Source organism: Hippopotamus amphibius, chromosome 7 (assembly GCF_030028045.1).
Source record: "Hippopotamus amphibius kiboko isolate mHipAmp2 chromosome 7, mHipAmp2.hap2, whole genome shotgun sequence".
Classification (NCBI taxonomy): domain Eukaryota; kingdom Metazoa; phylum Chordata; class Mammalia; order Artiodactyla; family Hippopotamidae; genus Hippopotamus; species Hippopotamus amphibius.
Window position 1 is genome coordinate 140740200 of NC_080192.1, and position 23251 is coordinate 140763450.

The following is a 23251-nucleotide window of genomic DNA, read 5'->3' on the forward strand; positions in this document are numbered from 1 at the left end:
AGGGAAGTCAGGCAAAAAAACACACAAATGATCATTTGAAATATCACACAGAAATTAACACAGGGTAACGCACTAGAGAGAAACTGGGGGGGGGGGAGGGGGGGCACAGATTAGCTTCATCGTGGATGTCTGGTTCAGTCCCAGCCTGTGCTGGACCCCAGCATCCCTGACCTGTACCGTGGGGGCCGGGGAGGGTGTGCTCACCACACCGCCCCCGAGGCCTCCTTCTGGTCGCATTTTCTACGACTACATTCTGAGAACTCACATATTCAGCAAAAGGGCACGGACTAAGCAGGAGACACGTCCTGTTTGCACTTTGAAGTATGCTGAACTTTGGGGGCAAGAAGCTGTAGTTTGCAAAGCCCCACGTTCGCAGGAGGGAGATGGGACGCGCCGGCGTTCTCACCCTTTTTCCTAGAAGGCGAATCCGTCTTGCTGGCAGCCGGGACGGTGCTGGCAGAGAGGGCTTTGGGCTCTTCGGTCGTAGGTAAAGGCGGGGCTGCCGCTCCTAAGGCCTCCACGTCTTCCTCGTTCATGAACTGCATCTCCGTCTGCGGCTTGTTCTGCTCCAACGGTGGAGGCACAGGAGACCCTCTGGCCAGTGTCGGCGACTGGTCACTAAACGCGTCTAAAGACGCACTGTGGATGGCTTGAAAGTGCATTTCATCACAGAGTTTTCTACTGTTCAACGGGCTGGACTCTTTCATCTTGTGCGGAGATGACTGCATCAAAGGGCAGGGAGGGAGGGAGACAGAGAGAGAAAGAGAAAACCTAAGTCAACCAAAGAACAACTGGGAGGTAAGGATCTGCAGAGCCATCCCCACACCTGGCAGGACACGGTGAAGCCTCAGGAGTCACCTGGTGATTCCCGTACCTGCCAAAAGGTCTGGAAACCAAGGACAGTACTTCCAAAGCAAATGAACTTTCATACAAAACATCCATTGCCTAATAGAAGTGCGTGAGATTCGTAATGGAATGCAAACATCCAGCGGGAGAATGGGCAGTATGTTCATGCAACCCGGCATGTGTAGCAATGAGAAAAACAAGTGAATTACACATAACAGCCCGATGAATCTTGCAAAACTAAGCTCTGTTGTTAGAGTCAAGATCGGGTTTATCCCTGCGGCGGGGCGGGGGGGGAGGGTGGTCAGCTGGAACAGTAACTGCAAAGGGTCGGGGGGCTCCCAAGTTCTGATGTAGTCCCACTTCCTGGTCTGGGTGCAAGTCACGTGGACATGTTCACAGTGTGAAAAGTTATTGATCTCGGCACTTAGATCTGGGTATTTCTCTACATGTGTGCTATACTTCAACAAAGTTTACCCCCAAAATGTGAGTGAACAAGGGCCGATCGGGTAACTGGTGCACACGAGTGGGAAATAAGCATTTCTGATTCTACCTCTCCAGGGAGTTTCCAGTTATGGACAAGGTTTATCCAAACAGAAACCAAAATGTAACTTGTGGGCCAGAAAGCGGCACAAGGGTATGTATGTCTGTATCTGATCCCACAGCTTCGGGCACAAATGAAAACAATGCAACAGTGGATCTGTGGTCGGAACTGTTTTGCCAGGAGAAGTGATGGGTCTGCATTTTTGTGCCGTTTCTCCAGCAACAAATGACATGAGTTTGTAAAGATGGTTGCCTGGGTCAGCGCTACCGCTTGTGGGCAGAGAAATCAGCATTTTCCGTGAAAGCTAAATGTAACCTGGAAAGGGAAAAAACCCACAACTTCACCCTCAACCGACCTCCTCTCCAAAGAGCTGCCCTTCTTGAGTCGTAACAGCAATGCTTTCTGTCTTCACTCACTCACTCACTCACTCATTTATTCATATCACAAAGATTTCCTGGGGATGCAAGAGGCTGCATCTTCCAAGGGTCTTACAACATTATTATAAGAAAAAAAAACCAGCTTGCAATATAATAATATAATTCAAGATTCTTGTAACACGTTGGAATATGAAATAAAGTTTTTTGAAAGAAAAGACGGTGCCCATTTCCTGTTTTTAGAAACTACCTTTGGTGAGTGGCAGAATTGAGGGGGGAGACAACGTACCTTTGCGGCTTGGGGCAATTCTCCCCAAAGCCAGAGCATTTCTAGATTATTCTTCTGCAGCGTCCTGTCCACAGACTTGCTGACCAATTCTGAGTCACTTTTAGGTGTTGAAGGTCGGGAAACCGAAGGACTTAAGAAAACACAAATGCATGATTAAAGAGGGAAAAGAACCTTTTAAAACTGTTTTTGGTTCAGAGAGCCCAGAAAATGCACCCAACCCACCACTGCCTTGTCCATGGCTGTGTGACTATCCCCTCTGTGGCCACCAGGGGTCGACAAAGGGAAGGCGCGCCCAATTTGGGTAGCTCTGTCCCAACCTGCCATCTAATTCAAAGTAAAGATGAGAAGAAGCAGCATTTAAAAGCAGGAATTGAAAGAGAGATGAAACAGGAAAGGGAAGAAAAGATTCTGTTGCCATCTTTCCCTGCTTCACCCTGACCTCAAAGCTCCTGCAATCCCAATTTCCAAAGCAAGCCTCTCAGCTCTCAGACAGCTGCAAGATGATCCTGGCCATCTCAGACATGCACCCATTATATCCTATATTGAATATATTTATAAGCCTGCACCGGCTTTGAAAACAGGGAAACTGGTCAACTTTAAACCAGATGCTGGATGCCACCAATAACTCACTAATGTGGCCGAAACCTCCAAGCTGAGATTTTGCAAAATATTACACCTTCCAGGAATACTTCAAAGATTCTTATTTGCTAAGGCTCTTCCTACAACAACACATCATGATGCTTAATTTTCAGACCAGCTTTTAAGTGGTTATAACTTGCATTCGCGTCTCTACGTTTTGTACGTTTTCGCTCCTGAGCCCTGAGCCATCATGTTTCTGTCCAACCACAGAAACCATCAACTTATCTACAGAATTCTCAGAGCCTTCTAAACAAGATACGAATGAGAAAAAAGACCCATTTAATTATCTCTCGTCTTCCATCTCCTGCACCATTTCCTCTAAGTAAGACCACAGTTTTAAATGACGTGAGAAAGAAGACCCCGCAGTTTTCCTTTTGCACCTTCTCTCACACGCCTCACACGGTCTCCCCTAAGTCAACTCCTCATCCATGTGCTTGGTCTCATTTATCTGTTCGAGTCAGATGTCAGCTCTAGGTGAACAGAACTTTCCTGTCAGGACACAGAGAGCTCGTGGAGGACACACAGCTTGTCTCAGACAAACAGGGGCCCCTAATGGCTAAACTGATCCTGGCTCTCTTTAGTCCAGCCATTCGGACAAACAGACTAAACACTTCTCTCCATCATTTCACACTGAGGTGGACACAGGCTGGTTCCTCCCCTGTGTGGTGCCCACTGCCCTGCATCCACGCAAACGCCACGTGGCAGCCCTCGGGCTCTGCCTGTCCAGTCTGCGGAGAGAAGGACCCTGAGACAGCGTATCGTGGGCATGTAAATGATGGGACACCCTTACACACACACACACACCCCCATACACACACACTCGTGCCCATAAGGAAGGAGTCCCCTGAGAAGGAACGCTGGGCCCACCAGACATCTGAGAGGTAAAGTATCCATCACGTCCGATCTCTCTTGCTTCCTCTACCTTCCTAATTCTGCTTCTCTCCAAAGGGTCGATGCTTTCCTGGCACCGAAGTGTCCAGAATTACATGTTCAATATCAGTGAAGTGTGCGAAGGGAGCGCTGTGGCCTCTGCAAGAAGCCTTTGTGCCAACAACTGTGACCTGGACCACTCTGTCCAGAGGCATCACAGGAGCAATCCATCGTGACTGGCTTCCTACCCTCCACGGTGCAGCACCCAAACCTCAAATCATTTGTTTAAAAAGAATATAACTTACCTACATTTTGTTATAAATTCTTTGGAACAACACACTGTCTTACCCGCTGCACTAAATGAAGTAAAGCCCTTTAGACCAAGCCTGCTCTGGAGCTGGGTGTCGGCAAGCTTTTTGTCTAAGAGGCCAGGGAGCAAGTATTCCATCCAGGCTTTGTGGGTTATGTGATCTCTGCAGCAGCTGCTCAGTCCCGCCCTTGCAGGGCAAACGCAACCAGAGACAATACCCAAACAATCTCGCTCTGCCCCGTGAAACCTGACAGAAACACAGGGTGGGCCGGATTGGGGCCACAGGCTGTAGTTTACTGACCCCCGCTCTAGAAGAATGCAAACGCTGAGCACAGTTCTCTGTCACCCTGCCCACCTCCAGAATCCCTAATATTCTGATCCTGTGATGAAAGCTATTGGCCACACGCTCTCCACAGAGGCATTCATATTCCCAGCGGACCCAGGCCTGTGTGAGCCACAAGCCAGACGTGCCCCCTCTCACATTCACGTGCCGCCACAATAAACGCTGCTCCCTCAGACCACACCAGCCTCTCAGAAGGATGCTGCACCCAAATACACGGGCACAGTCTGCGCTGCTTGGTGAGGGAATTCACAAAGACAGAAGATGAATTAGGGCAAAGACTCCCAATGCTGCATGAGATTGATGAGAAAGGTGATTCCTAAATGTCTAATATGACTACCAAATAGTAGACTTTTAAGATAAGGGTTGTTCAAAAAAGTAAGCTTCAAGGTCACCGATTGATTTGCATAAATAATGCATTTACTAGCCAAAATAGTTTTCAGCATTTTTGCTGAAATCCCAATTAGGGACATCCGTTGGAACTGCTCACAACTTAGCTGGCCTCGTTTTAAAATGGCCTTTCTTCTGCACAGTAACCTGTGAGAGAAGTACGTCTTGAGATCTGGTTCTTCGATCACGAAGAAAAACAGTTTCCCAGGCAGAAGCTAATCAGAGCTTCACTGCTCAGGTTTTTGTATAAAGCAGGCAGGCCAAAGCGCGGGCAACGCTGAGGGAATGGAGGCAGGGATGCAAGGCCTCTGCACCAAATGAAAACTCTAACCTGGGACCCCAACCTTTAGGTCCATCCTGTGCTGCTCTCAAACGCTATGGAAACATCTGATCACGTTACTCAGAAAGTCTATAAGCTATTTTTTTTAAGAATTTTTTTGACCTGGTCCATTGTTACAGTCTTTACTGAATTCGTTACAGTATTTCTTCTGTTTTATATTTTGGTTTTTTGGCCACAAGGCATGTGGGATCTTAGCTCCCCGACCAGGGATCGAACCTGCACTCCCTGCATTAGAAGGTGAAGTCTTAACCACTGGACCACCAGGGAAGTCCCAGAAAGTCTATAAGGTATTCGATGAGTTATAACAGTAACTCTCCTTATGCTTAAGTGACATCTTAAAAAACTCTCATAAACTTATTTGTTGAACAACCCCAGAAAAAAAACAAAGATCATATTCCTAATTTTCAATTCATTTTTCTATTTTTTAAGCTCTTTATTGGAATATAATTACTTTACACTCTTGTACCAGTTTTTGAGATACACCAAAGTGAATCAGCTGTATTTATACACATATCCCCATATCCCCTCCCTCCCGCGACTCCTCCCACCCTCCCTATCCTGGCCCCCTAAGTCACCACCCATCATCAAGTTTATCTCCCTATGTTACGCAGCAACTTCCTACTAGCTATCTATTTTACAGTTGGTGGTGTATATATGTCAACGCTACTCTCTCACTTCGTCCCAGCTTCCCCTTTGCCCCCTCCCAATCCCGTGTCCTCAAGTCCATTCTCTGCATCAGCATCTTTATTCCTGCCCTGTCACTGGGTTCATCAGTACCTTTTTCTATTTTTCAAAGCACTTCACAAAATTAGAATTCTATGCTTAACCCTAATTTCCAGAGAGTCAAATTTAGCATTTAAAAAAAATCTAAGCATCGACAAATGCTTAAAATGAAAGGTAAAGAAATAATCTGTACGTATTTTCTTCATAAGTAATTTGGTTAGTTGGTAAACTAGATTGGTAAGAGTTAGATCTAAATTTTCACTTCATAGAATCTACATGTATTTTCCATAAGTAATTTGGTTAATGGCAAAACATATTTGTAAGAGTTAGATCAAAGTGTTTATTATCAAAGACATCCACGGTGGGAAAATAACCCCTCTACCTTTCCGAAGCGTGGAAGTGGGAAGATTGTGGAGGACAAGAGCTAGAGAGACCGCCCTCGGCCGCAACCGCCAGATGAGGGGGGGACCTCCTGCAATCTACCAGGCTACTGGATACCACGTGATCCACATTAAAAGAAAGAGAAATCAATAGGTCAATTCAATTAAACAAAATTTCTTATCAGCTATTTGACTACTCTCCACAATAACATCTTTAAGAAAGTGAAGGGTATCTAACATGAGCAGAGGACCACATGCTGAAATCACGAAGAAATCAACATGAATCTTCTGAACCACAACAACAGGAAACTGCCACGACATCCATTTCACTTTCTATTTCACCCGTATGCCCAGAAAAGATTGCTTTTCTCGGGTCAGAATTTAGTGCCTAATCAAATGACTGATTCCAAAAGGCTTGGTAATTTGGGCTGGTAACTGTCTCTTAAAAGAAAACACATAAACCCAAGTATGCAAATATATCCATTTATCCTACTTTGTAATTGCATTTAAAAGTGGCCCAGATCACCTAATCTGACATAGTCATTATTCTGGATTCATAGAGCAAAACATGAAAGACAGAGACATATATTCAGGATTGTGTTTAAAATATTTGTTTTAGATGCCTAAAATGAATGTAGAGTGTTTGAACAGATTTTTCTACCTGTTAGTGGTTTCTAAATATTCCACACCATTTTCTTCCTAAAGTACTGTGTCTTTCCCTCCTTAAGGTTTATTTAATGCCACAGACCTAGGGAGAGAATACATGAGGTTCTAGCAAGGTCTTATACCTGCACGGTCCAATATGAGAGCCACAGGCTACGTGTGGCTATTGAGCATTTGAAATGTGACTGGTCCAAACTGAGATGTTCTGTACATGTGAGATACACTGTTCAAAGGCTTATGAAAATGAGAATGTGAAACAGCTCAGTAATGTTTTAAAAAAACTGAATACTTGAAAACATTTTGGATATACAGGATCATTGAAATAGATCATCAAAATTAATTTCATCAATTTCTTTTCACTTCTTAAGTATGGTTACTAGAAAATTTTAAATTACTTATGTAGCTAGCATTATGTTTCTACCGGACAAGGCTGGACTGAGGACAGACAGACCCCCACGAGGGGACTCCACAGGTCCCCAGCCCCACCCTAGTTGACGAACACTCACTGTCACAGTCCTGGCTGGAAACCAGGCATGTGATGCATCTACTTTACTCCGACCTCAACTTCAGCGTACGGCACTGACCATACGGTCTCATTAACGAGATTACTCTGGTCACCCTGGAACTGGGAGTGGTGTCTATGTGAGCCTGGCTTCAGGTGGGAAGACCTACAGCACATGCTAGGGCTTAGGGGCTCAGACACCTCCACTTTAGACCAGAAGCAAAACACATCAGGAGCACGAGTAACCCAAGGATGTCACTGTCACTTAGATCAGTGCTTCCCAACCTCTTTTCCATTCTCACCACACCCCGGAGACCTTTTTGTTCCCAGTGGCCCTCCCTCTCCCATGAAAGTTTAATGCCATGGATATGTTATGTATCTACTTATGTACCGTGGCCCTTTGGAGGCCACACACTATTATAATATCTAAGATTTTTTTGCCACCCAAGAATCAATTGTTGTCCCAACAGGGGTGATATTATCCCTGCCGAGAAGGCATGCTTCAGATCTGTCCCCTCCCCAGTCCTGAAAATTGCTCAGAAGGGCTCCCATATCCTCAGCGGTTTCACAGCCTTAAAGGCTCTCTGCACACAGTCTCCTCTGCACACCAAGCAACACTGGTTCTCCAAGTTGAGTCCAGAAGTCTAGGGCCCCTTGAGAGTTCATTTCAGGGAAATCAATATTCTTGACTGCAGCAGGGGAAGAAGCATCCTTCTCATAGCCATGGCTGACCGCGGGGGCCCCCAAAGCAACCTCCCTGCTCTTAAATCTCACTTTAGGGCTCAGTATCCAGAAAGGCTCTGTCACCTGTCTGTCCCTGCTGACAATTAGCTTTACATAGCTTAACAAGTGGTTTCCCTTTCAGGGTCACCTGGGGAAGCTAAGAGCCGTATCTGCAGTTCCATTTTGCTCTTAGATAAAAGTTTATGATCTGCAGGTGTTCTGGTTTTAATCCTGATCTGTACCTCCTACTCTAAACTGCATTTTTTCAGGTTCTAATTAGTTTCACTTTTTATTTAGATTTCACTATTTTATTAAACATGTTTCCTGTGACTGATGGAATCAATCCTCTGCGCCAGGACAGGTGAACACACCCATACACACACCAGCCACTCACCTGGCGCTGGGCGACCACTCTCTGTCGGAATTAGGGTAAGATGCTGACTGAGGGTAAGTCACGACTGGGGAAAGGTTTTCCTTGGGGACATCGTCTCGGAACGGAGATATATCACTAGAAAGAGTTCTGGAGGGGAAAAAAAATCAAATTTAAAGAATTATTAGCAATAGATTCACAATAAAAGCAAATTTCCATTTTTCCTTGAGTATCGCTAATATTTTGTAGGTTAACACGATCTCCTTTTAAACCACCCAGGCACATTCCAGGCAGTGAAGAGGGAAAAAGCGACTCAGAAAAATGTTTTGTGTGCTCATGCTTTGGCTGAATTATAAATGTAAAACGATTTTGTTCACGAACTTGGACTCAGACGTGGCTCGATGACCACGCTGCTCGTTATTCACACCGTAGCACCTGCAAAGTTGTCTTTCACATTCATCTCGCAAAAGACTGGGAGGTAGATCGGGCCCGAAACTGGACCCAGAGGGTTAATAAAACTCTTGCCATGCACGAGTGAGCTACCAAGTCCCCAGATGGCCATACACAGAGAATGTTTCATCTAGCGGAATAAATAAATGTCACAACCAATTGTATCTTATAATTACAACATGGTTGCAAATCTACCTCCTTTCAGGTATAGCATGCACAACGAAATACGATTCACTATTTCACTCACACAGAGGCCACCGGTCTCTATTTTTAGGTGTTTTTAGGTGTTACCTGAAATATCTAACACTGAGCTCTGGGACTAACAGCCCCACAGGGAAGGGAGCTGTAATAAGCCCATCCACCCAGCTTCTGAGCCCCCCGCAGAGCAGAGGCCGCAGCTAGGAAAACCAACACTGCCAATGCGCCTTTACTTTCAGCCAGGAAAAACAAATTCCATTCTAAGTAACAAAGCAGCAGGTTAATCCTGATGTTCCTTCTCCCTCTTTTTCTAAATTGAAGTATAGTTCATTTACAGTGTTGTGTTAGACTCAGGTGTACAGCAAAATGATTCAGTTATCCATCCTTCTCCCTTCTTTTGTGTTACCAAGACACAAAAACAATGATCAAAAATTACACTGAATTACATAAACATCTGAAATACCAAATATTCTCTACAAATGAGTTTTGGCTTCTAAAACTGGCATTTTTCACCAAAACAGTAATACACAGAAACAGAATTCCACCACCCTATTAAAAGCAAAGAAAAATACAACAGGTGTCCATTCAACTTTGGGCCTCATCAAAATTGAAAAGTTTGCTTGTGAAGAAATCGGTGACGTTCTACATTCACTTGTGGCCCTAAGTCTATCACAGATCAGCCCTCGGCTATCAATCAGCCCAACTGCCGGGCTCACAGCTGGTGCTCAAATAAGTAAGCAGGTTCTGAAACAATGGTTTCGTGCATGAAGTATACATTTGCTGAGCTCCTGTCTCTTGGTTCTGATCTGGAAAGCTGGAGTTGTCACCAAGGACGTCACCAATCATCCTTCGGTCACAAGCTATATCCCATCTTTATGCTACTTTAGAATCGGGCGTGCAGGATTCCAAAATTCAGCCTCGAATGCATTAACGGAAGAATAAGAAATTCTGGGGGAAAAAAGTTTATAAGAGTCATCCTACTGCGATCCTACTCCTGGGCAAATATACGTAGAAAATCATAATTTGAAAAGATACCTGCACCCCAATGTTCATAGTAACAGTATTCACAATAGCCAAGACATGGAGGCAACTTAAATGTCCGTCAACAGATAAATGGATAAAGAAGATGTGGTACATAACAAATAGTACTCAGCCATGAAAAAGAATGAAATAATGCCACTTGCAGCAACATGAATGGACCTAGAGATGATCACACTAAGTGGCATAAGCTAGACAGAGAAAGACATATATCATATGCTATCACATACATGTGAAATCTAAAAAAAAAAAAAAGATAAAATGAACTCATGTACAAAATAGACCCACAGAAATAGAAAACAAACTTATGGTTACCAAAGGGGAAAGCAGGAGGAGAGATAAATTAGGAGTTTGGGGTTAACATACACACACTACTATATACAAAACAGATAAACCACAAGGACCTACTGTACAGCACAGGCAACTCTATTCAATATTTTGTAATAACTTATACGGGAAAAGAATCTGAAAAAGAATATATATACACATATATATGTATATATATAACTGAATCACTCCTGTACACTTGAAACTAATGCAACGCTATAAATCAACTATACGTCAATTAAAAAAAAAAAAAAACAGGATCATCCTAAACAATGAACTCACCCAGCTCTAACTGAGGCCCTCCCTCTCCCCCACGTTTATTTACCTACTGCTGTCCAGCGGCTCGGCCTCCTCGTCCGAGCTCATCTCTATGGGGAACATGTCTTCATCCTCGGACGTGTTCATGTTGTCGTCCCTTTTCAGGCTGTCCAGCTGCGACTTCCTCCTCCTCTTCCTTCGCTTCTTCACTAAAGAGCCACTTGAAGGGGTCTCGCTGGGAGGTAAGACCTGGGCTGACGTGTTGGGGTCCAGGCTTCTCATCCGATCCACGGAGTTCCTTTTCAGCTGGGACTCCATCCGCGAGGCTCCTTCCGACAGGATCGGGGAGGTGGCCAGGTGCATGGGGATCACCTCCTGAAGGATGGAAAACATTTCCAAGTAGGAGCCTCAGTAGTTGGTGTTTAAGGAGCGGGATGGTGCCCACAGCCCGCCAGTGTTAATTCAGGAGCCCAAGCACTGCCGGGGAGGAGGGGGGTTGGGGGGGGAGTGGGCGTGGTGGGGGGGACAGGGTGACCAAACGTCACAGCGATCTGGAGACTGCCAGATTTGATAGGTGGTTATAAAGTCAACAAGTCACTAAATGCCATTTTGTACTGAATCCTGCGTTTTCATAATTATAACAAAGTGAGGTGATTATCAGTTTCTTTGGGCTCCCAAAACTCAACTTGATCTGAAATTTCCAGGGAAAAGAGGAAGAAATGGGCTTGGAGTCATCACATTACCCTGGAAACTGGAGTCTGTTTTGCACTCCAGTGGGGGCGGGGGGGGTGTCTAAGAGAAAATGTCTGTGTATTTTTAACATGCACTGAATCAAAATGATAATAATTTTTAAAGAAAACACCTGACAGTCCCCCCACACTGCACCCCAAGTGCCTGCCTGCACCAGAGCACACCTAGGAATGTGGTTGTCAAGTCATTAGACATCGACCCTCTTCTCTAAAAAAAACAAAAATAACAACAACGACAAAAAACCCCAAGCCTATCAATTAAGTAGTTGTTTAATAATGATTCACCAGTTTTTTCTAAACTATAGCAATCATTTTCACTATATTCATGAATGACTCATTTCTTATGAGAAACCTGGTAACAGGAAGTAAAGGACAGCCATTTCACCTCTGATAAGCTACTGGGATCTTGGGCAGAGTCACTTAACTTCTGAGTCTGTTCCCCTCATCAGAAAAATGGAAATGATAATCCCAACCTTACAGAGCGGTGAGGCGAAGTGAAATAATGTAACTGCTGTACATACAGCCTGACACCTATGCTGTAACCTCACAGGCAAACATGAACAGATAACAATAGGAAACAATAGGAAACAGGGTTAGCACAGCAGGAATCAGCAGCTCTGCACAGGAAGCTCCGGGAGATGTCGTTTCGTCTGCCTGGCACTGTGACAAAATTGAAGAAACAAGACGAGTTTCGTGCTTTGGAAAGTGTGAAAGCTACTAGTGAACTCTATTCTCCTCTATCAGGAGAAGTAACCAAAATCAATGAAGCACTAGCAGAAAATTCAGGACTTAAGACATCTTGCTATGAAGGTGGCTGGCTGGTCAAGATGACACCAGCAACCAGATGAACTAACGAGTGAAGAAGCACAGGAGACATACGTAAACTCTATTGAGAAGTGAAAATGGAACCCCTACATACTTTGAAAGAAAATCTAGGGGGAAAAAAAGGAAAGAATATATACAAAAGAGCAGGGATAAACAAACATGCCGCTAACAGTTTAAAGTAGCTCAGAGAAGGACTTCCCTGGCGGGCCAGTGGTTAAGACTCTGTGCTTCCACTGCAAGGGGCACAGGTTTGGTCCCTGGTCGGGGAACTAAGATGCCACACGTCGCTCAGTGAGGGCAATAAATAAGTAAATAAAAATTTGGTGGCTTACAGAACATCAAATAACGTGCTGCGCATGCAAAATCCACATCTGAGGGGCGAGGCTGAGGCTGGGAGGGCTGGGAGAGACCATCACAGCTTTGGGAAGACCAAAGGGAAGCAGAGCCTGGGATGGTTTTGTCCTGAAATTGAACCTTCATTGTAGAGTCTGGAGCTATTTAGAGCTCTTCCTTTATATCCAGGCTATCTTCCCATAAAGGAACTAGTTCAAGTGGATTTCACTGAGGAATCACTACATCAGATCCCTTCAAAGTGGCTTTTTCGGTGAATGAAAGGATAAAAAGCAATGGTCTGTCTTAGAGGAAAACATGGGGGTAAATCTTCATGACTTGGAATTTGGCAAAGGATTCTCAGATGTGACAACAAACACACAAGCCACAAAGAAAAAACAGATAAATTGGACTTCATCAAAATTTAAAACTTTTGTGTTTCAAAGGACAACATCAAGAAAGTGAAAAGAAACACACAACGGGAGAAAATATTTATAAATCACCTATCTGATAAGGGACTTATATCTAGAATATGTAATGAACTGTCACAACTCAATGATAAAAAGACAAATAACCCAGTAAAAAATGATCTAAGGATCTGAATGGACACTTCTCCGAAGAACACATACAAATGGCCAATAAGCACATGAAAAAATGCTCAACGTCATCCGTCATTAGGGAAATGCAAATCAATACCATGATGAGATACCACTAGGAAGGCCAGCATCACAAAGTCAGAGAGCAAATACTGATGAGGCTATAGACAAACCGGAACCCTCGTGCACTGCTGGTGGGAAGGGAAGATGGTGCAGCAGCTTTGGACAACAGTCTGGCAGTTCCTCAATGTTAAACTCAGGGTTACACATTCCACTCCCAGGTACATACCCCCCGCAAAATGAAAATACATGTCTGTACAAAAACTTGTACACAGTGTTATTCACAACAGCCAAAAGGCGGAAACAAACCCAAGTGTCCACCAACAAACACATCCAAAGATAAACAAAATGTGGTATACAGATACAGTGGAATACTATTCAGCCACACGAGGAATGAAGTGCGGACACAGCCACACACGGATGAATCTTGAAAACGTTACAGTACATGAAAGAAATCGGGCACGAAAGACCAAACTCTGTGATTCTATTCAGATGAAAGTGTGGATTAGGGAAATATATAGAGACAGAAAGTAGATTGGTGGTTGCTTAGGGCTCAGGGTGGTGGGGAGTGAAGGGTTTGGGGATGCGGAGGTGGCAGCTAAACGGTACAGAGTCTGTTTTGAAGTGATGAAGCTGTTCTAAAACTGACTGTGGTGATGGTTGCACGTATCTGTGAAAATACTAAAAAACACAGAATTGTACACTTGAGATGGCTAACTCACATGGTATGAGAATTATATCTTAATAAAGCTGTTAAGCGTTTTTTAATAATCAAAAATATTTTCAAAAATATTTTCTAAAAGTATTTTTTTTAATAATAAAAAATAAACGTGATTTGGTCACTCACTAAACAAAAAATGTGAACATTTCAGCCATCTGAGATTTGACACAATATGCTTTGGAAGATGGATTCAGGCCGGTGTCATTCAGCTCCTGTCTCCCTGAAAACAGGGAGCAAACGCGCCAGGACGGGACTACTGAGTCCTGCGTGGACACAGCACAAACTCACCCTGTGGCTCAAATCCCCAGGACAGGTAAAAAGCCGCTTTTCTCCTCTGCCACCACCCACACAGCCGGCACCAGCACCCTGTCCACACACGCTGCCACCGCGGCTTGCAGATAAGCGCTGCTCAAAGCTCGAAACTCGGAAGTGAGCATCACCACCCAGCCTTCCTACCTGATCGTTGTCAGCCTCTTGAACAAAAAACGCTTCTCCATTATCTCCCAATTTCATGTGCAAGTCCACTGATTCCCCGTTGATTTCTATGTCAACCTGCAGGAAAAACATACGTCACCATGACAGGAAACCTCATGGCGCATGACCAGGTCCCTACACACACTTCAGTCACATACGTCCCCAAAGTGTCCCCAAAGTCCCAGTGGGTCGATCTGGTCCATCAAGATACAGTCTATCCCGCCCCACCCCCCTCCCCGGTCCATGCAGGCTTGTGACTGCCCCAGAAGGGGAGCACAACACAAGTGAGGCCGTGTGGCTTCCCAGGCACGGCCAGAAGAAGAAGGCAGAGTCCGCCCGGTTCCCTCCTTGGAAGACGCTTGCCCTTGCAGCCCGCCACCACGTTGAAAGGAAGCCCAGGCCACATGGAACGCCCACGTGGACACATTCTGGCCGACAGCCTCAGCTGAGAGTCCGGCCAAGGGCCACCAGCCGAGTGAGCAAGTGCATCTACACAGAATCCCAGCGCCCAGCCCGGAGTCTTCAGCTGAGGCCCCAGGCGGCAAAGAGCAGAGACAAGCCAGCCTGCGGCGCCCGGTGTGGATGCCTGACCCACAGAACCCCGGAGCTTAATAAACAGTTGGCTTATGCCACTAAATCTTGGAGAAATGTACACAGTCATAGAAATCAGAACAGTCTGAGTTAGTATTTGTCAAGTCGGGGGCCAGCCCTTTCCAACGGAGAGCTAAAACTCAGGGCCTGCGAGGAGCTCCGGATGCACAAGGCTGTCACGTACCACCTTCTCTCGGGAGCGCAGGACCCCCATCTTCCCGAAGCGGACGTGGAAGGGCGAGCACTGCAGGCTCCCGTTGGGCTGGCGGACCACGATGATGTCGATGCATCCGGACAAGGTGGCAGGGTTCAGCCCCTTGTAGAGCTCCTTCACGGTGACAAACACCTGGCCCGCCAGCTGCCCGACGTAATTCATGGTTTGAGCCTAGGAAACAGAGACACAAGCAAGACACACAAACAGTTAATTCGGGGCAGGCTCTAGAGCCAGGCAAGGTGGACGTGCACACACTGCATGCCCGACTTCGCACCCTGCGCAGGGCATTCTGCTCCACTGGAATGGGCCCCACCCCCACCAGCGCCCCCCACCCCAAACCCTGGCCACCCCAGGAGGCCTGATCTCAGTCATCACTGGGCTCTTCCCCTCTGAGTCCACGGTACTTGTGGCTGTTACTCTGTCATCACATGCAGGTTTTACAGCCCAAACCTGAAGACTCTAGAGAAGAGAGACTGTGTTTGATAGCTCTTTATATTCCCCACCACGCCAAAAAGATTACGCATTTAATGTTAGTATTTTTTTTTAATGACTATTTGTATTTGAGAAGGAAAGAAAGTGACTTCCACTTTGAACGCTTTCCATCTTGGTCCTTGCCTGCCTGCCTGGTGCTTTCACATTTCAAGGGATATCTGTGCTCAGCTTCTGTTTGTCTGCCCAGCTGATCAAAGTCCACTCAGCAAACAGGCAAAGCCTCTGTTCCACGAGGGGCCTGGTGCTGGGAACACAGATGGTAAAGACACAGACCCCGTCCCCTGGATTAGGGCTCAGGAAGGAGAGAAAAGGAGAATACACGTCTGTGTGGCTGTGTCTGCTCTGTTTTAAGGAGATGCTGAGGGAGTTATGACCAGGGCAAGAGGAGAGCCATCCCAGAGGATCCAGCAGTCAGCGGCCGGGGAGGAGGGCTGGGATGCTCCCGGGAGAGGCAGGTGGACAGGACGCTGCAGGGAGAGAGATGTGCGCAGAGGCACAAGGGGGCGGCGCCCGCAGCAGAGAACACACAGGGGGAGGCCGAGAGCGGACACCTGCCAGGAGACTCGGACTGTGCTTTGTAGCAAATGAAGCCATCAGGGACTCGGGAACTACGAAATGACAATTTGACCCGTGATTTAGAAAGAGCATCACAGTAAAAATGTAGAGAAGGCTGGCAAGAAACGACACGGAAGGCAGGAACACCTATCTGTGGCTGTTGACAATGGTATGGACAGGAAAGGATGCCAGCCTGAGAGGCGGCAGGGACGGAAGAAATGAGGCAGAGGGACAATCAGAGAGATGCTGGGGCCCAGAGCACCGGAAGGCGCTGAGCCCCGGCCCTCCTCACAGCTGGGGCTCGATGGCCACCCCGGTGTGACCCACGCCAGATCAGCTGCCCAGCTGGCCTGGCCTGCCCTCCAGTATCCTGTCACCGCCCGATGTGACTCGGACACTCAGACTGGCCCGGCCTCCCTCGGGGACGTGGCTCTGCTCAGTGGTCCTTCCCCTCCCCGGGTCCTTCCTTCTGCAGCTCCAGCTGCACCTACACTTCCAGGCCGAGCCCAGACCCTCGTGTCCCCTCCTCTCTGCACACTCAACACTTACGTGGACTCCTGAGGCCATGTGGCTTCAAGTATCGCCTGAGCACAGGGAGTTCACACAGTGCGACTCGCCCTGCCTCCCTGCCCACGGGCCCCGATTCCTCGGGGACCCTACCTAGAGGCACATGGGATCACACCGACCCCACCCACCCCAGGTCCCTTACGATGACTCCAGCGACCACCACAGCGCGTATGCACACCTGGCCCTGACTAACCTCCTTTACACAGCGTGTAACTGTGAACGCTCTGGCTCTGATGCGTCTATTCTGCCATGTGGTTTTCCTGTCACTCGGTGAAGCCAGATTCTCCTTGTGGCCAAGAATCAAGCCTTGTCCTTTCAAGTTATAAAAAAAAAAAAACAAAAACTACCTTTTACAAGCCTCACCTCGACCCCTATGACATAAGCAGAAGTGATATTAGCATCCCCGCTTCACAAACAAGGAAACTGAGGCTCAAAAGTGGTCGGTCAAATGTCCTGCATGCAAACAAGAACTGCTGATTTAATTCTAGTTTAGAACAAGCCAGAGACCTAAAGCAGTGAACAAAACCTTCACAGAAAAAAGCATGAGAAAGTCCTCCGGCTCCTCGTACAATTTTAAATGACTCCCTCTGGATGGATACACTTCCTCCCTCAGAGGAGGAAGCAAGCAGACCTTCTGTAAACACACTCGGATGCACAGACCTGCCTCCCTAGCTGTGCAGCCTCCACCACTAACCAAGGCCCAGGTACGTAAATGCATGAGATCACGCACGTTCTAAGTCCGTTTAGTGGTGCAGGTTAACTAACTTCATGCGAAAGGGGAAGCGGAACAGTTTCCGAGCAACATAGAAAAGGATTGTTTGTAACCCCGATACTTCCTCTAGGGAATCATTTTATAAAAGAAATCATCACCACAACAGTCAACCTAGATTTGAACATACTGGGCTCAGAGAGAGATAAACTTTCATTGCATAGCAGTGCATGCGGTGTAAATAACATTTTCGTACCATTTTTTTCATAGACATGGCCCCGTGGTCACGTGATTCTCACAATACCCCTGTAGGTGTGAGGCCTTTCAGATGGGAAAGTTGAAGGACAAGCAAACGTGCAATGCAGCAAATGCCCAAGATCACAGTCCTGGAATCCCGCCTGGGCTTTGGTTCTGTTGAGCCCCCCTCCCCTCCCCCACGGCTTCTCACCCTCACATGGGAGCCATGCGCACTCTTGAAGGAGTGAGCTCCCCGCCAGCAGTGAGGTCCAAAACCCAGGCCAGCTCACTGCTCCGCTGGCACCGCTGCTGAGAAGACCTCAGGCCCTGCCGGCTGGTATTTTTTATTCATAAGAAAGAGAAAGCTCATAACTGGATGGTATTACCATCTCTGCCTCCTAGCTTCTCATCTGTAAGATAAGGACATCAGCCTAGGTGACCTGCAAGGTCCAATCCCACCTCCAACCATCTGAAGATAAAGGCTGCCCTCCTCAATCCTTAGCAACTGGAAGGGCATCTTTAATAATTTAAATGAAATGTGGCTCTGTGCTCTTGTCCTCGAGAACAAAGCATCCCTCCCCTCCTAACAAGTAAATTCCAGGTTACTGTGCAGAATCTGACAGTTCTGAAGCTGGCAGGATCCTGACTGAGTTGTTGTCCCAACACATCCTCGTTTTAAAGAAACAAGCCCAGAAAAGGGAAGTGACTCAGGCCGAGCTTCTCCCACAGCAGAGACGGAGCCGGACTCAGATTCCTCGATTTCCAGCCCTGTGATCTTCCCTGTGCGCGGGCCATGGGACTGGCTGGTGTATATTTCCTACCACAAATAATCAGAAATTGCTATGATATCTTTAGCTCCTCCTCTGTTGAATAACTTATTTGCAAATCTGAAAACACCTCCACTTGGAAGCAGAAAATCTGTCCCATAAACCTTAACAAATGACAGGGTCAGGGCCCCACCTGGCAATACGCTTCTAGGAATTGTCCACGTCTACACCTGGGGCTGCCAAAACTGAGCACTGAGACTTTTTTATAAGGGAGAACACTACCACCTCACGCCGATTTGGATGGCTACTACATAAAAAGCAGGAAAAGACATGCATTGGTAAGGATGTAAGGAAAATGGAAGCCACGTGCACCGCTGGAGGAAATGCAAAATGGTGCGGCTACAGAACACAGCACGGTGATTCCTCAAAAAATTTAAAATAGACCTGCCATATGACCCAGCAATTCCACTTCTGGGTATACAGCCAAGAGAATTGAAAGCAGGGTCTCAAAGAGATATCTGCACACCCCTGTTCACAGCAGCATCATTTCCAATAGCCAAGAGGTGGAAACCACCCAAGTGGCCACGGATGGATGGACGAATAAGCAGAATGCAGTATTATATACACAATGGAATACTACTCAGCCTTAAAAAGCAAGGACATTCTGGCACGTGTTACAACATGGATGAACCTTGAGGGCATTGTGCTAAGTGACATAAGCCAGTCACAAAAGGACAAATACTGTAAAATCCTACTTATATGAGGTACCTAGAGCAGAAAAACCCACAGAAACAGAAGGCAGAACGCTGATCATCGGGGTGGGGGCGGGGCAGGGGAAGTTCGTGTTTAACGGGGACAGAGCTTCAGTTGTGCAAGATGAGAAGAGTTCTGGAGCTGGATGTGGTGACCGCCCACCGTGTGAACAGAAAACCACACGCATGTACTCATGTTAACTCTACTCAACTGCTCACTCAAGGGCGGTTAAAAGAATAAATTGTACGTCATGTGCATTTTACCACAATTTTTAAAAATGCTTATTACAAGGTGGGTAAAGGAGAATACTGTATTAAGCAGGACTCGTTTCAAGAAGAGGAACATTATTTGGTTAAAAAGTCTCTTTGAGCAAGAGCTTGGGCCCAGGTCACCTCCCAGGCTCTCCTTGACCTTCCCCTCCTCCCGGGTCTCTTCTAAATACCTGCCGGAGAATATGTAGAATACGGACCGAATGCAAGAACCAGCCAGCTGGGCACTGGTTCCCAAGCTTCACTTTACGTCCATCAGTCCTGTCTGACGTAAGAGGCTCAAGGAAGAAGACAACTTGATGTCAGTGAAGAAGCCAGGCTGAGGGGAATGTCTGCCCTGAAGACAAAAGTGCCTTCAGAACCTCAAGAGTAGCCAAAGATAAGCAAACTCTTCACAAAACAAACGCTGAAATTTCCCGTTGAACAGCTTTGAGACACCTGTTCTCCACTCACCCCATTCCAGGTTACTTTCCAGTCTCTTGATTTTAATCTCAGAATTTGGCAGGAAATACCTGCTTCACCTGACAAGGCCTCACTTACCACATGAAGCGGGATTCCACAACCCTCGTTCAAAAGTTTTTCAAGGAAAGCTGAGCCAAATCTCCAAAACCCCCTCTGGCCAAACTGGGGTTCTCCAAGCTGTGCTTAACTCTGAGGTTAAGAAACAGGTTAAGTATATTTTTCCCAACGTGACATCTTCCAGCTTGACCTGGAATAGTACTAACTTTCTAAGATTATTCCATGTAATTGGAATACTGTCTTTCCGGATACTCTTCTCTGAGTTAGAAACCACGGCAGTACTCGTATCAGCCCCAAAGAGAAAATACAGCACAGAACACAAAAATCCAAAAGAGTATTCCCACGTGGGGTTCTATCTACAACATTAATAATAAACAGCGTCTTCAGCTTGAAGAGCATCAATTATTACAACTAAATACGGATCAACCGGTTTGCAAGGCAGAAATAGAGACACAGATATAGAGAACAAACATATGGCCACCAAGTGTACACTTTAAATATATGCATTTTATTGTATGTCAATTATATCATATCTCAATAAAAGTCCTTTTTAAAAAAAAAAACTAAATACGGGGCTTTGAATTATTTTAGACCAACCCCCTTAATCAAAATTCAGGAATCAGTCTCGCTCATTTATTAGGCAAGTGGATAAAAGTGATTTTAATTCCCTTTCCAGTTCTCTCAAGGAGACTATTATCGAAGGCATGTTATCCAGGAAATAAGGGTTTCTCCATTTTCATATTGTGGGTGTGCTCCCTGGCAATGACACGGTGATGCTATGACAGGCAACATCCAAAGCGGAGCTCCTCGTCCCCAGGAAGGCTGGGGGATCGGGACTCGGGGCTGAGAAACCCCACCTTGGCAAAGGTCAAAAAGAGTGCAAAACTCTCAGGATCACCATTTGTGTTAAACCTTTCTCACCTCTACATCTCTTCCTACCTTCATCCCTTTAAGTCCTGCAAGAGATCTACAATCACTCCTTAACCTGTATCTCCCACCGCCGCCTCCGTGTCCTCATCTGCATGTCAGGATACCGTGTGTTCTGTGAACTGAACCTCCCCCGGGGCCTCCTGTTCAGCTAACACCATTGCCTCCTACCTTGGGCAGGTGCTTGATAAATGCAGGCTGCCGCTTGTCAAGTGGCTGGAGAGACCCCACCCACCAAGCCATCTGCCCTCCTTGAGGACAAGGAGAGGGCCTGCTCATCTCTAGGCACCCAGCCTCTCACGGAGCACCTGGCCTGTCTCAGGGACCCAGGAAATGTTGCGGCCACACACGACCACGTTTTCTTTAACTTCCCAGGCTGCCTTTGACTACATTCTTCAGCCTTTGCCAGGAGCATAATCTCTTTGTTTATTAAGCTAGGTACCTCTGGAATGATCTGAGTGAATTAAATCTATATGGGGATTGTCTTCCAAAAAGTGAAAATGCTTCATTGCTTGGGAACGCTTTTGCATGGGTTCGATGGAAACAGAGGATGCACGATCAAAGCTGCCTCCACACGAATATACAATGGAAAAAAGACAGCCTCTTCAATAAGTGGTGCTGGGAAAATTGGACAGCTACATGTAAAAGAATGAAATTAGAACACTTCCTAACACCATACACAAAAATAAACTCAAAATGGATGAAAGACCTACATGTTAGGCCAGACACTATAAAACTCCTAGAGGAAAACATAGGCAGAACACTCTATGACATACATCAAAGCAACATCCTTTTTGACCCACCTCCTAGAATCATGGAAATCAAATCAAGAATAAACAAATGGGACCTCATGAAACTTAAAAGCTTTTGCACAGCGAAAGAAACCATAAACAAGACTAGAAGGCAACCCTCAGAATGGGAAAATATAGTTGCCTATGAAACAACGGACAAAGGATTAACCTCCAAAATATACAAGCAGCTCATGCAGCTTCATACCAAAAAAGCAAATAACCTAATCCACAAATGGGCGGAAGACCTAAATAGACATTTCTCCAAAGAAGACATACAGATGGCCAACAGACACATGAAAAGATGCTCAACATCACTCATCATCAGAGAAATGCAAGTCAAAGCCACAATGAGGTATCACCTCACACCAATCAGAATGGCCATCATCACAAAATCTGGAAACAACAAATGTTGGAGAGGGTGTGGAGAAAAGGGAACTCTCCTGCATTGTTGGTGGGAATGTAAGTTGGTACAGCCACTATGGAAAACAATTTGGAGATTCCTTAAAAAACTACAAATAGAACTACCATATGATCCAGTCATCCCACTCCTGGGCATATACCCAAAGAAAACCATAATCCCAAAAGAAACATGTACCATAATGTTTATTGCAGCACTCTTTACAATAGCCAGGACATGGAAGCAACCGAAATGCCCATCAACAAATGAATGGATATAGAAGATGTGGCATATATATACAATGGAATATTACTCAGCTATAAAAAGGGATGAGATGGAGCTATGTGTAATGAGGTGGATAGACCTAGAGTCTGTCATACAGAGTGAAGTAAGTCAGAAAGAGAAAGACAAATATTGTATGCTAACTCACATATACGGAATCTAAAAATGGTACTGATGAACTCAGTGACAAGAACAAGGACGCAGGTGCAGAGAATGGACTGGAGAACTCGAGGTTTGCGAGGGGGCGGGGGGTGAAGGGGAAGTTGAGACGAAGCGAGAGAGTAGCACAGACATATATATACTACCAACTGTAAAATAGATAGCCAGTGGGAAGTTGTTGTATAACAAAGGGAGTTCAACTCGAGGATGGAAGATGCCTTAGAGGACTGGGATGTGGAGGGTGGGGGGGGAGTCGGGGGAGGGGGGGAGTGCGGGGATATGTGTATGGAGACAGATGATTGAACTTGGTGTACACCCCCCAAAAATAATAAATAAATAAATACAATTTAAAAGCAAAAAAAAAAAAAAGCTGCCTCCATCCTACTCTTATCACATTGAAGCAAACGCACGTCCAGAGTGAAGGACCAGGGCACAGGGCAAGCCTATTTGCTCCCGGTGACCATCACGGTGGGACAGGACAGGAGCGGTGGCAGGTGGGAGGATGCGAAGCTGTGTCGGAGAAGGGGCTCCCCTTACCGGGACACAGATGGCCCCAGGGCTGTCACGGCCACGTGGGTAGGCACAATATTCTGATGCCTTACTGAGGAATGAGGAGACAGGTCATCACATAAAGAGAAATGAGGAAACGTGCTAGAAGCAAATGAACAAGAACTACCGAAAACAGGCTTTGTACGG

The 23251-nt window shown here is 46.1% G+C and overlaps 1 protein-coding gene across 2 annotated transcripts in view; it reads right to left on the bottom strand.

The window, feature by feature from the left end:
• Positions 1-15345, bottom strand: part of LPIN1 (lipin 1) — a 50394-nt gene extending 35049 nt beyond the window's left edge. Inside the window, exons 1-7 of one of the 2 annotated variants that reach the window (XM_057742505.1) lie at positions 15102-15298; positions 14309-14404; positions 10639-10946; positions 8325-8450; positions 6045-6152; positions 2051-2180; positions 407-722 (exon numbers count right to left, since the gene is read on the bottom strand). In XM_057742505.1, coding sequence (XP_057598488.1) covers positions 407-722; positions 2051-2180; positions 6045-6152; positions 8325-8450; positions 10639-10946; positions 14309-14404; positions 15102-15293 — 1276 coding nt within the window. In that variant the 5' untranslated portion in view covers positions 15294-15298. Of the gene's footprint in view, positions 1-406; positions 723-2050; positions 2181-6044; positions 6153-8324; positions 8451-10638; positions 10947-14308; positions 14405-15101 lie in introns of both variants that reach the window. The other variant, XM_057742506.1, reaches the window with a different exon arrangement.
• Positions 15346-23251: the final 7906 nt, after the last annotated feature.